The 14,977-nt window shown below is 42.7% G+C and overlaps 1 protein-coding gene across 1 annotated transcript; it reads left to right on the forward strand.

Annotated features, from left to right (window-relative positions):
* Positions 1-1,809: 1,809 nt before the first annotated feature.
* On the forward strand, positions 1,810-2,390 carry LOC308636483 (SS18-like protein 2). Its single transcript, XM_081271989.1, has one exon. The coding sequence runs from the start codon at positions 1,817-1,819 to the stop codon at positions 2,054-2,056; it is 240 nt and encodes a 79-aa protein (XP_081128115.1). The 5' UTR covers positions 1,810-1,816; the 3' UTR covers positions 2,057-2,390.
* The last annotated feature ends 12,587 nt before the right edge of the window (positions 2,391-14,977 follow it).

Here is a 14,977-nt window from a genome sequence, read left to right on the forward strand (position 1 = left end):
GATAGCACAGACCCCAATTAATGTAAGGTTATAGACATTAAAGTTAAAGCCCAGTATTCTTAATTTAAGACTGATGAAACTGACTTGCTAGATGTTTAAGATCAAGATTTAAAGATTAAAGTTAAATTAAAAGGGACCAAGAACCAATATTTGGCTTTTGCCTTCTGAATCAGTCTAAACCCAGGGAACAGGGAACTTCTCTAAAGAGCTTTGCAACTCTGGGCCACATAACCTCCCAATCAGGGAGATTCATGAGACCACTGGAGAACAGAAAGCCAATGGAGGCACTTACCATGAAGAGGAGGGTTATTGGAGAAGGGAGACATCCCTGGTGCTTCCAAGGGAAGCCATATGGTCAGCAAGATCTGGACCCATCCTAGCGCAAATGGCACTAGCAGAACTAAGCAGTTGCTCTCAAGTTCCCCCCAGAGTGACTCCTATGGAAACTCAGCTGACTCTTAATAATAGATAAAAACCAAAGTCAGTTTGACTTGCTTCATCTTAAACACATAGCAAAAACAGTTAAAACCAAAACATAGTCACGCCAGGACATTTAAAGATAAATAATAATAGTTAAATATAATTTAAGATATACACTTTTGTTAGCCCCTAAAATAAGTAAGACTGGAGGCTATAAAGAGAGATTCTTAGGCAGGAATGTCTGATAACTATCAAAAGAAACTATCAAGAGGAACTGCCAGAGTCAGAAGTTTTTAGTTAATTTAAGGCCTACAGGTAGGCTTGGTGTTTGCTAGTATGATTATCCAGCCCTAAATAACAGAAATAAAGGGTTCTCTACTAGACACAGAGGTCATACCAGCACAAATTTTACAAGATCAGATGACATTGAGTAGCTTAACTACATCTCATGGAGATGGACATCTCCAACATTAAAAGTTAAATGTTGTGTTTACGTTCTTGATAACTCTAAAGATGTTAAAGATTTACATTCCTATATAAAGGCCTTGTCCACTCTGGCCTTATTATGGGGACACCTTCTCAGTCTTCACACCTCCTGGTGAGAAAATTTTAACTTCTTTCATCTTCATGATATTCTTTGACATGTTCCAAAGGCAGCAATATTTGTTCAGTACTCATGTTTTTTGTTTCTCTTTCACAGAAGCACCCATCTGCCCAGGACTTTACAACCTGTTCTTCCCCAATCAGACTTCAATCTGACCTGAACTTTAATGCTGTTTTCCCCCCACCCCACATTGCCCCCTCTCAGCTTTGAAGAAGCCAAAATGATTGTTGCCCCTTTTTCTTACAACAATGAAGTTAGAAATAGATAGACAGTCAATATAGATAGGTAAATCGAGTCAGGTCGGATCAGGGAGGCCAGTTTTGGATGAGTCCAGGAAGTTGGGGACTGTCACCTGAGGGATTAAAATTCCTCCAGAGCTCTTCCTCTACCCTATCAAAGATTTGAAAGGGACACATAAGACAAGGGGGGAATGATAAGCCCAGCCTAATTCCATCTAAAGATTGGGAGCCATCTCATCACAAAGTCATGAAAAGTTAATTTTTGTTTTACTATAAATTACTGCAATTTCCAATGCCTGCCCATGCCTTGAACTCACTCATGCTTAGCTTTCCCTGACCAGATAATAACCCTCTCTGAAACCTTACTGGCGCCTCATAAATTCTGGTTTTCCCTGACCAGATAACAACCCTCTCTGAAACCTCAGTGGTGCCTTGTAAATTCTAGTGTTGGGATCCAAATTTACTCCCTAGCCTTCAGAGCGGAGATAGCGTCTGTCTGACTGCACAATGGGTGTCTTTTTCTGAGGTGGGGTGCTGACCCGGGCCCCCTGTGATGTCTGTGGCCTTTGTACCTGACTGGATGAGGGGCAAGGCAGAAGCCAATCAAGAGACCATCCAAAATCAAAGGAAGCTCCTGGAGAATGACCAGCTGATCCGCTGTATTGTGGAGTATCAGAACAAGGGTGGAGCGAACAAGTGTGTCCAGAACCAGATTGTGTTACATAGAAATCTCATTTATTTAGCTACCATCACAGATGCCAACTCAAGCAGTACTTCAAAAGCAATGAAATGATCTTTCAGTTATAAGGAGTAATTGAATGTAATCCATCACTTATAAGATGGAGACAGGATCTTTACCAACTCAATTGCTTAAAACATGAAACCTCTGGTTCTTTTTAAAAATGTGAAAATGCGAAGAAAGCTAATAGTTTACTATATTCTCAATGTAAATATTTATTTTAATAATTAATCAGATCCCTCAGTAAGTAGAGCCCAGGTGTCCTCTTTCCTGAAATGGGAGTGTGTTTGTATAACACAGACATCATGGGCATCTTCCAGACTACTCAGTAGTTTTAGCCTGAAGAGGAAACTGAGTAGGTGTTGGAGGATCATCAGGAATTGCCGAGTCTTCTGACTGAGCCTTTGCCAAATAGATTAAGTATCTGTATGCTCCCATCCAGTTTGTAAGTATGTTCCCCCTGACTGCTCTTCTCTTCTTGGGTTACTTTGAAATAAAGCTTGATTTTCCACAAAAGAACAATATGAAGGTATAGATGTTTTTCATGTAACAAGTGTTATATTTGGTTCTCTCAAAAATTGTAAGGACTTAATAACCATAAGGTATGTAACAATACTACTGTTATATGTTGCCAACAAAATTAAGAGTAATTCTTTAATATTATCTAGTATCATATGATAATAAATGATGTATAATTTCCTTTATCTCAAAAATAAATAAATAAATAGATAGATTTACTCCCTAACTTGAAATGTTGAACCATTTAGATCATTAATCTACTATCTGCCTTTGTATTATGCTTGTCAAAATTCTATTATCTGTAAGTTCTCAAGGCACCCCCCTACACACTCTTTGCAACTTTTTGTGCTATAAAACTATGCTCCTAGAGAGCTGGGGTACTGTTCTCTAACCCAAGGATTTTCGGGAGACACAGTCCTGGCCAGAATTACAAGCTTGCTTTAATTTGATTTAAAATTGGAGTCAGTGGTCTTTTCTTTGTAGCATGGCTTAACATCATAACTTCCTCTCAGCAGCAGGGTAGATTCTCTGAAGGGTTACAACCCAAACAGTAAGATGAACCGTCTCATTAAAATTATTAATTTTTAAAAATCTTTTAGGCGCTTTTTTTCTTTCCTATTAGGTGATCAATGGGGGAGGTGTGTAGTGGTGGATGGTAGAAACTGGCTGGTTCAACGGCTATCACCTTCAGAGTGAGTGACCCAGCTCATGTGCTAGAAAAACATGTTGGGAAAAACAGGTGGAGGTGGATTAATCATTGTTAGCCAGCGAAAATGGCTAACTTATCTCTGGTGCGGTGAGAAAGTTCAGCTTTAGGACCTTGAACTGTGCATCTATTGACCAGGTGGTGGGAGCCTGGGTCTCAGAAAAGGCTGGACATTTTGTCCACAGAAAAACACCTGAAGGTATTTGCTTCATTACAAATAGCTAAGAGCTTCCCACTCACTCCTTGCCTTCTGCCAACCCAGGACCTGCCTTCTACCAAAATCAAAGGAAGCTCCAAAACCTTTATGGGAATCCCAGCCTGACCTTCCTCTTCCTCTCCCCCCTTTTCCTCAAGCCCCCACACCCAAAGAAGCTGTTGTTCCTACCAGGAAGTATCTTGTTTCCACACAGGGTCAACCAGTTCTCACATGAACAGATGGTAGACTCTTTTACCATTATCAATCTATCCTTTGACAGTGCCAAAACCATTCTTGCAGTTAGGAAGTGTCCTTTCTGTCAAATGTAGCTCCTTCCTGTTAGGAGTTAATCTTGGTTGATGGGGGGAGGCAGAGGCAAGGGAAGGAAGCTTTCAAAATGTGGTTGGAATTGCTTTCATAATTTCTTTCAGAGCCTTCTTTATTTTTTTATTTTGAGATAGGGCCTACCTAAGTTACCCAGGCTGACCTGAACTTGAGATCTTTTCACTTCAACCTCTCTGTTCACTGGGATTACATGGATGCGCTACAGCACATGGCTAGAAAGCACTGTTTTTTAACTTAAAATATTGTTATCTGGGTGCAATAGTATTTGCCTATAGCCCCGGCTGCTTGGGAGGCTGAAATAGGAGGATTACTTGAACCCACAAGTTTGGGGTCAGTTTGGGGTTCATAGTGAGACACCGTTTCTCAAGAAATTTTTTTCAAAAGTAATACATTCACTGATTTTTTAAAATGCAAATAAATTTAAAGAATACCCAGTGAAGTTAGTCTTCTTTCTACCCTGGGACATCTAAATACCAAGGCTGTCAGAACACACACCCAAGGGTTGCTATGAATATTTGTTTTTGGAATGTCCTCACAAAGTCTTGTTTGTTAAAAGCATGGTCCCCAATTGCAGCAAGGTTCAGAGGTAGGGCTTTTAAGCAATGATTGGATCCCGAGGGCTCTGACCTCATCAGTGCTGCATTTGATAGATTAATTCATGGATAGTTGAATGGACTACTGGGAGGTAGGTCCTAGTTGGGGGACTAGGGGCATACCTTGGAATGGCTTATCTTCTCCCTAGCCTCCCCCCCTTTCCTCCCCCCCTTTCCTCCCTCCCTCCCTTACCTTCTCCTCTCACTCTTTCTTTGCTTTCTGGGTGCCACTAGCTGGTGCCACTACCCTTCTGCCATGATGTCCTGCCTCAACTCTGGCCCACAGTAATGGAGTTAGCCCTCCGTGAATTGGACAACTCTGAAATCATGAACCAAAATAAACTTTTCTGCTGATTATGGGGGCACATGCTTGTAATCCCAGCTACTCAGGAAGCTGAGACACAAGGATTGCAAGTTCAAGGCCAGCCTGGGCAACCTTATTTCAAAATAAAAAAGGACCGGCTATTTTAGCTCATTAGTAGAGCACTTGCATAACTTGTGCAGGGTCCTGGGTTTAATCTCTGGTACTTCAAGAAAATAAAAACAAAACAAACAAAAAACCACTTTTCCTCCACTAAATTGTCCTTTTCAGATAGGTTGGAAACAGTCATGAAAAGCTGGCTAACACAGGTGCCACGAGTCAGAGAGGACTCCACAATCCTGTAGCAAAGTCAGCTCCCCACAGTGCACCTGGCTACCATTCAGATCGGACTCACCCCTTCACCCTCCAGCTCTGTCCTTGTAATCCTTTCATTAACTGTTTCTTTAATAGCTGGGACAATTTCATCCCAACCCAAACACCAATGCTGTACAGAAGGTTATTATTGCTTTCCTTTTCCAGAATCCAAACTGGGTGTGATAATTAGAAAATTAGTAGTTTTGGACCCTTTCGACCCACACATTACCCCCTCTGAGAGTTCTAAAATAAAGGCCCTGATGCAGGGGAAGGAAGAGATGAAGCCCAGAATCCTCATGAAAACAAACAGTGAGGTTAGTGAGGTTCCTCTCCCGCCACGCCTGCGTGTGTGTGTGTGTGTGTGTGTGTGTGTGTGTGTGTATGACTATTTTTAGATATGAAAACACAGCAGGGCTCCACTGGGAAGTAAACAGCCTGCCAGTGCCTGATCTCTGGCTGGAGAAAGGGAGACAGATCAGGGACAGACCAGCTGCCTCCCTCCTCAAGGGTGGAAAGGAACAGCCATGTTTGTTTTATTTTCAAGATTTTAAAGATTTTCACTTTAGTAGGTTTGAAGTGGAAAGAGAGGATAGTTCTGGGGTTATGTGAGAACAGAGGCTCTCTCCAACATGAATTCCAGAGAGCAGGATGCCTGTCTCTTCTTCATCAAACGCCATGGAATTTCAGTCTCCTCTGATCTACTGGGAGGTTGCCCTGATCTCATGGCCAAATCTGCTGAGTGGTCTTTCCTCATTCTTCCTCCTCAAGCATCTGACCACGTCTGATGTTTTTGGTAGTTAAGCACCTTAAAACACTCTGTGCAGGGTTGCTCCAGCAACTTCTACTCTCCCTGCCTTTCTCTCTCCTTCCATAGTCATTCGGGCACTGCCTGGAGGTCCCATAGATTTCCCACATCCATGAGCTCCTTCCAGACCTGGTCTTCCCCCAGACTTTCTTGCTCTGTAAGTGAATCTTCTACCCCTCTGCCATCCTATAGGCATCAGAATCATCCTTGACACCTCTTCATTCCCCACTGCAGCCACACATCAGGAACTATCCATGTTTTTCCTACTCCTGATGCTCCTGGCCAATCCCTCTGTCTGGACCCCTAGCTCCTTCGTTACCTAATGAGCGCCTAATTCCCTTTTCACTTCCCACTCCAAGCCATCCTAATGACTATGAGCAAGAGTCTTCTTATAATACAGTTCTTTTCACTTGTCTTCTGAAAAGTATTCAATGGCTTCCCATTGCCTACAGAATGAAGTTCAATCTCAAATTCATCCACAGCTGGACCACCCTTATCTTTCCAGTCTTGGGCCCACAACCCCCCTTCTTGACCTTCACACCCCAGATAGGCTAGAAGTGTTTGGATTTCTTAAACATGTCTTGGTTGTCCTAACTTTACTCTTTACCTGGAATAGAATTTTCTCCATCTCCACATATCCAGATACTAGCCATATTTCAGGGTCAAGCTAATGAAGCCTTCCCAACTCACGGACTCACCCCTCATTGGCAATAAAGGATCTCTCTGGCTGGGCACAGTGGTGTATGCCTGTAATCCCAGCGGCTCGGGATGCTGAGGCAGGAGGATCCTTAGTTCAAAGCCATCCTCAGCAAAAGCGAGGCGCTAAGCTACTCAGTGAGACCCTGTCTCTAAATAAAACAAAAAAATAGGGCTGGGGGTGGGGCTTAGTGGTTGAGTGCCCCTAAATTCAATCCTTGGCACTCTCCCCAGCCCCCCGCCAAAAAAATGAATAAGGATCTCTCTGATCTGAACTCCCCTCACACTTAGCTGATCCTATTGTAAGGCACTTACTTATCATATTCAAACTCAGCATCATAGTTGTTTTTTCTCATGTTTTAATTATTTTTCCTTCTATCCTGAACTCATCCCGTCTAGCTCTAAAACAAAGCTCTGTTTACATATCAGTGTGGTGGGTGTAAATTAAATGGCCAGAAAAGTATTACCATCCCTGACACATGTCCTTTTGCATTGTGATTTTGCCTCTCTTCCCATCAAGATGTGAAGTTTATGTTTATCCTTTGAATCTGGACTTGTCTTGGCCAATGGAACATCAGCAAATTCCATTCAAGTAGAGGCTGAAGGTATTTGTTCACTAGGGCTTGCCCTCTTTGGGCTACAGTTGGAACTCTGCACCATAACAGGAAATCAGTGGAGATACATTGCTATCACTGATAGCCAGCCCCAGCCGCCAGACATGTGAGGGCATTGTGGACTAGCCAGCCCCAGTCTTATCTGCCAGAGATCCTCAGCAACATAGTGATCGCAGGAGAATCCAGCAGAACTAATCAACTAAACCCAGCCTAGATTGTTCCCCTAGAGAAGCAAGATAAATTGGTTTGTTGTTTTAAGCCACCAAATTTCAGAATGGATTCTTTTTTTTTTTTTTTTTTTTTAGAATTTTTAATATTTATTTTCAGTTCTCGGCGGCCACAACATCTTTGTTGGTATGTGGTGCTGAGGATCAAACCCGGGCAGCACGCAAGCCAGGCGAGCACGCTACAGCTTGAGCCACATCCCCAGCCCCAGAATGGATTCTTATACAGCCAATGAAACACCCAGTAGATACTGGTTAATAAAAAAAAAAAAAAGGTAAATAATAGGGCCGGAGTTGTGGCTCAGCTAGCACGTTGCAAGGACCTGGATTCGATCCTCAGCACCACATAAAATGAATAAATAAGTAGAATAAATATATTGTGTCCAACTACAACTAAAAAATAAATATTAAAAAAAGTAAATAATAGCTAGCATTCACTGAACATTTACCATATGTCAGGGACTAGTTTAGGGAAATTATATGGATTAACTCATCTACTTCTCATAAAAGTTCTGAGTAGATTTTATTACTCTTCCCATTTTGTAGGCAAGGAAAATAAGGTACAGAGATGCTAAATATTTTACCCAGGGTCACATTTGCTGGATTTAAACCCTAGCAAACTTGCTCCAGAAGCCACATTATAAACCACTAGGCTGTTACCTCTGCTTATCCGGAATGAAGAAAACATTAACTTATTGATTGATTGCCTCCAAACACCTCTCCTTACATATATGTCAAATTCTAGGGCTGGGGTTGTGGCTCAGTGGTATAGCACTTGCCCAGCATGAGTGAGGCCCTGGGTTCGATCCTGAGGATCACATACAAGTAAATAAATAAAATAAAGGTATTCTGTCCATATACAACTAAAAAATATTTAAATTTTTTTTTTAATTCTATAGTATTTTGTGGTCCAGTTTCCCATTCTGTCCTTATAAATCTCCATGCCCTCTGGGTCTACCTTGAGGCTCTGGGCTCCTCCTGGGCTGTGTGAGGAACTGATTTACAGACCTGCCAATGTCCACCTACCCAGGAACCCTTGAGCCTCGACTCCTCCTTCCTGCAACCTTTGCCAGTTGCTGGCTCAGGTAGTGTAGGTCTCATCCGGAAAGGAAGTGCTTGGGCTCCATATGTCAATATTGCTCTTTGGCCTCATGTCCCAGTTTGAACTGTGCAGCAAGGGTGATTTTTTTTTTTTACACAGAATTTTTGGACTTTCTTAGATTTTTCCCTCTTGTGGTAGCCAAATGAGAAAACGGCTGTGAGGCGGCTTTTTTTATTGTTGTTGAGTCAGGGTCTTGCTATGTTACCCAGTCTGACCCTGAATTCCTGGGCTCCAACAATCTTCTGTCTCAGTCTCTGCAGTAGCCGGAACCATAGGTATACACTACTACACCCAACTCCAAAATAAAAAAATTACTTGAATATAACAATTATTACTGTTTATTCAAATTTCAGTCCAGTCCAGTCAAGGTTGAGGGCTTATGGGAAAAGCAACTGTGCATATTTATGCTCTTGTCCACTGAGAGATAGATATTATTCCCATTTTACAGATGAGGAAACTAAAATTCAGAGAGATGAAGTAACTTGCCCAAAGTCACCTGGCTGGTATAGAAACAGATCTTCATAGAAAATCATACCTCCTTGCCTTCCCCTGGGCTACAGCGCTTTTTTGTTGCCTGGTGGACCTGTTTTTAGAATTAAAACAAAGTAATATTTGAGAAGCACTCAGCATCTGATTTATATCTCTCAAGGTTGTTGTGAGAATCAAACAAAAGGAGTAGATGGAAATCACTTGACTCAGAGTTGTCTAGACTATACTGGCTTCTCCTTTTCCATAAGAGAATTAGGAGAGACTAAGACATCATATTCCTTGAAGGACCTCAAGAAAAGGGGAGTTCCCCTTCATGTTCTGGCCCAGGCATGTGAAATCAAGGAGAGTGAGAGACGTGCAGTGGAAAGTTTTAGACCTAGTCCAACTGAGCATGCTTCAATCAATTTCCCTTCTTTTGATAAGGTCTCTCGGGTGCCTACAGGGAAGCTGGGGCCAGATAGTTGGGGCAAAGAAGAATCAGCTTTAAGAGAGGGAGATAAAGAGCAAGTGTGGGACCCAGGGCTGGCTCTCACTTTCAAGAATCATCACAGAAGTTTTCTTGTTCCAGCAGTGTCTTCACTGGTCCAAGCCAGGAAGTGGACCATGGCTGTCTATCTGCATCCCACTGTTTCCCCAGCACCTAGCACAGTGCCCAGTAGACTAATTCATTCATAATATCAAAGAAAGTGAACAGGCAGCCCTGGCATTGTAGTAGACAGTCCCAAATGTCTCCTCCTGAGTCTCCAGAGTTCACCTTCCCCAGACATACTTTGCCATTTCACCAAGGAAGGCAAGAGGGTAAGGGGGAATTTGCTAGGCCAGAAGATAGGGAGAATCCATCTGGACCTCTCTGTCTTCTAATAGTTCCTTTGGTGTATAGTAGTTGGGGCTATGGAAAACCTTTCCAGTACTAGAAAAGCCTATCCAGAATCCCTTTTAGCTCTAAGACTGTGAGTCTGCCATGTGAAAGCTATTGTCCCAAGTCAAGGTCTGGTGGATCATTCTTCTACTTCATAGCAATTTAGAACCAGCCCAATCACCTAGTGAGGAAAGATTCCTTTACTATCAACTTGATAGAGTATCTCATCCTTTGAAAACCATCCTTTTGAGTGTTACATAGTAAACTGCTGAAATGCTTATGATGTACCCTTAAAGGAAAAAGAGTACAAAAGAGTATCTAGACTGTCCTTACCTATGTGAAAACACAAGTGCTCAAAGATAAAAACTGCATCAAAATTTAGATGAATGAGAGAAGAAGATTTTGAAGGGATATTTGGGATATGTTTTTCTGTTATTGTTGCATTGTTTTTTGTTTTTTTTTTTGTGATTTTGTTTGTGGTTTGACTCATCATGGGAGACCAGAGTGTTCTGCATGACATCCAAGTATCCAGTATTGGTTGAATTCAGGAAGAGACCAAGAGCAGAGTTGAAATGAGAACACATACCCTTATTTTAAAATAGAACATTACTGAGATTTAAGTCACATACCATATTGTTTACCCATTTAAAATGTATCGTTCTTTAGGCTGTAGTAATTCTCAGAATTGTTGTACAATCAGCACTAGACACGTGTGCTTTTTACAATTTTTCAACATGCAAATGTTTTATGAATTTAATAAGTAAATCTATACAAACACACAGATAATGATCACCTTTTCCATGAAGCCCTCTCAGACTCCTACAGACACCCTGTTCTGTGGTCAGCTTGTCTGTCAGCTCCTACCCCAGTGTTTTGTTTATCAAAAGACCTCTCCCTACCTTAGACGTTGAGCTTTTTGAAGGAAATGATGGAAGACACTCAGTGTGTATGTGTTTGTGTGTGTGTGTGTGTGTGTGTGTGTGTGTGTGTGGTCTATCAATGCAAGCCTGGCATTCAAGACAAGTCCAAGATATGTTTGATGAATGAAGGAATCAAGTTTTCTCTGCATCAAGATCCATGGGATAAGGTAGGAAGCACAGGTTTGTAATCTGGGGAGGCCAGAGGGCCACACAGTCCTCCTGGCTCTCATCCATATCTCTGCCCCCACCACACCTCATCTCATCTCCACCTCATCTATCATCCCACCTCCTCTGTATCACTAATCCCCTCCCCACTCCCTCTGGACCTCTGTTCCACTCCCATCCTTACCCCCATCCCTTCTCCAACTCCTTCTCCAAACCCATCTCCATTTTGCTCTCTGTCCATCTCTTTCTTAGACAGACCCAGTTTTTGAAATGTAGAGACACACAGCTGGCCTCTTGGGACCAGAAGTAGGAGTTTCACCTCTTCATTTGAATGTCCTTCACTCCACTGTGACATTACTATGAAGGCAATTTTATTGACTATAATGATTATTACTATAGAATTAATAGGGACTGTGAAATCCAAGCTGAATGAGTGAAGGACTCATGAGTCTCTTGAGAAGCTAAATGAGATTGTTACAGTCAGAGGACCTGGAGGTGCGGAGGAGGAGGAATGCCACAGATGTTGTATACTTCCACCTGCAGAACCTGAGGGGGGTAAAATGGTCAGTCATCAGCCACAGGCCAAGTATCAGAGTAGGGACACAGATAGGCTCCATGAGGAGGCTTAAGCCAGACCACTGAGCAGGGTAGAAATGAACCTGTAGAGGACTGGGGTTGTGGCTCAGTGGTAGAGCTCTTGCCTAGCACACATGAGGCAGTGTGTTCCATCCTCAGCACCACATTAAATAAATAAATAAATAAAGGTATTGTGTCCATCTACAATTAAAAAAAAAAAAAGAAAAAAAGAAAAAGAAATGAACCTGTAGAACCCCCAGGGAGCACACACACTTCCAGCAAGGTCTATAGGTTTATAGGTCCCTAGAAGGCCCACAATTCCCAAAGCTTCTTACCTCTAGATTTGTCCCAGAACTTTGAAATTCAGACCTCTTGGATCTTTCTGGGTTTCATTTCTCAGGGTCTGGTTGGTTCTTTTTTCTGGTGTGTGGGGGGTGGGTACCAGGGATTGAACTCAGGGGCACTCAACCACTGAGCTACATCTCCAGCCTGATTTTTTAAGCAACTCTCACTGAGTTGCTTAGCACCTTGCTGTTGCTGAGGATGGCTTTGAACCTGCAATCCTCCTGCCTCAGCCTCCCGAGTTGTATGCCACCACGCCTGGCGTCTGGTTGGTTCTTGAGGCTGGAAAGATGTGGACTTAGAAGTAACTTTCCTGTTTTTTTCCTTAGCATTAGTGGTGCACACCCTTCCTCAGGGTCCCTGGGCCTTTTGACTTCTGCAGGTAGCCCTATTGCACACTCCTTGGTCACAGCAGCATGCTTCCCATCATATCTCAGCCTGGGGTCATGGATCCCCAGGCCCCATCCCTGCCTCTGGAGGAGCAGCCTTGCTTCCCTACAGAGTTTATTTTGGGAGTAAGAGGGAGTATCTCCACCCATCATGGCCCAAATTTCTTTAAATGAGAAAATGGAAGAATTCAGTACAAGGTATTTGTCTGGGCTGGAAGAGTACAGAGAGGCTGAATCATGGAGCTGAGGTGCAAACGGAAAGAATCAGCAATTGAAGCAAACAGGCTCTGCCTTTACCCCTTGCCATCTAAGCACTGTTCACCACATCCTGTTGAGAGTCACCACCTGACAATAGAGGCTCCTAAACTGTTGTTTTTTATTATTCTTATTTTGGTGGGGGGAATACTGGGGATTAAACCTCCATGGCTTCATGTATCTTAAGCAAGAACTCTACCACTGAGTTACATCCCCAGCCCTTTTTTCTTTTTTCTTTTGTCTATAATCCCAAATAGCTGGGATTACAGGCTTGTGCCACCATACCCAGAACACTTTTAGTATTTGTAGGAAAGTCCCCTGGTCAAAACCTAGTTTTTCTCCGACTCATGTGGTTAACAGGGATCCATTTGTCAAGAGAGCCCCAGGATTCTATGTGGTCTGAACTCCAGGTTTGTAACCCCTTGGGTCACAAGCTGAATTAGACCCAAATCTTGTGTCCTGAACTCTCCTCTTGCAATATCTTTTTTAAAAAATTTTTTTAGTTGTCGAAGGAACTTTATTTTATTCATTTATTTATATGCAGTGCTGAGAATTGAACCCAGTGCCTCACACATGCAAGGCAAGTGCTCTAAAACTGAGCCACAACCCCAGCCCCTTGCTGTATCCTTTTAATGTCCCAAAAGCTAGGTGGGTAGCCTGGGCTTGCTCCTGGGAAAGGAATCCCATCTCTTCTTTTAAAAAATTTTTTTTAATTCTAATTTATTATGCATGATAGCATCCCATCTCTTCTTAATTTTGTGACCAACAGAAATGACAATGACAAGTGGGCCAACCAAAGAAGCAGAGGTGTGGACCCCATGCATAGCATAAAACTTGGTCTTTGAGCCCTATCTCCTCCCTACTTTACTCCTGTCCCAAAACCCCTTCCTGGAAAAGATCCCAGTTCTTCTTTATGCCTTTCCACACCACAGGACTGGTGGCAGCCCTGGAGGCTGTTATGCTGACCAGACAAAGAAGGTCCCCAGTGGGAGGCACCTGCCTCATTTGTAGCTCCCAGGCTAGTGGCCTGAGCTCCTGAGGTCTTTAGGTTCTTACTCCCAGTGACATTATTGTCTCCTATGCTGGCTGCTTCAAAGTTATAGAGGCCACTGCCACCATGTCTCTGGGAACAGATGACCCTTTGTCATTCCACCCACAAAACCTCTTGAGGGCTGGGGCTGTAGCTCAGTCACAGAGCACTTGCTTAGCATGTGTGAGGCACTGGGACTGGGTTCGATCCTCTGCGCCACATAAAAAAATTAAACAAATAAAGACAACTATAAAAATAAAAATAAAAAAACCCTTGAGCTGCTGCTGCCACTTGACCATCCTTTTCCCTCATAAAAGCACATGCCATGCGGCCTATGTAAATGTTGGGGACTTGGAAGGGGATTATTAGACAGATGACAGGATAATAGGAGGAAGATTTTTACTCAGACAGAGAAGCAAAGAGACAAGAAGAGAGCTGTACAGAGACATATGTCTCTCATAAGAGATAACTAGGGATTGTCCTCTCAAACGAGATAGCCTCTGCCGGCCAAAGTTTCTCCAACACAGGGACAGAGGGGGACACCCAAATTGGGGGGATATAAGAACTGAGGCAGCAGGGACATAACTCTAGGACCTTGGAGGGAAATAGCAGAGGGATGGGGAAGAGGAAGAAGGAAGGGAGAGACATGAGCCTAGGGGGGATCTTGCCCTAGAGCTTGACAGAAAAATAGGTCTCTAGAAGCCCCATCCTCATATCTAAGACCCAGAGCAGAAAAAAGTCTGGGATGGCCCAAGCAAGCTTCTGACTATTGAAAAATTGTTAAAAATATAGATTTTATGTATATTTTATGCAGGATACCAGTCACTTTGGAAAACATTTGAGTAGTTGCTCAAAAGGTTAAACACAGAATTATCATATGTCCCACCAATTCCACTCTGAGCCATATACCCAACAGAAGGGAAAACATAAAGTCTGTACAAGAACATGAATGTTCCCAACATGATCTGGAAACAACTCAAATTCCCATCAACTAATAAATGAATAACTGGAAACAACTTAAAATCCCATCAACTAATAAATGAATAACTGGAAACAACTTAAAATCCCATCAACTAATAAATGAATAAACAAAGTATAGTTGATCTACATGTGCTAATTATCTTTCCATTACTATAACAAAATACCTGAAGCAGCCAGATGCCGTGGCACACACTTGTAATCCCAGTGGCTTGGGAGGCTGAGGCAGGAGAATTGAAAGTTCAAAGCCAGCCTCAGCAATGGCGAGGCACTAAGCAATTCAGTGAGACCCTGTCTCTAAATAAAATACAAAATAGGGCTGGGGATGTGGCTCAGTGGCTGAGTGCCCCTGAGTTCAGTCCCTGGTACCACCCCCCCAAAAAAAATACCTGAGGCAATTAACTTATGAAGAGAAAAGATTTATTTTCGCTTACAGTTTTGGAAGTTCCATTCCATGATTGATTGGTTATGTTGCTTTGGGCCTGAGGCAAGTAGT

This window comes from Spermophilus citellus (assembly GCF_964194105.1).
Source record: "Spermophilus citellus genome assembly, chromosome: 17".
In the NCBI taxonomy this organism is placed as follows: Eukaryota; Metazoa; Chordata; class Mammalia; order Rodentia; family Sciuridae; genus Spermophilus; species Spermophilus citellus.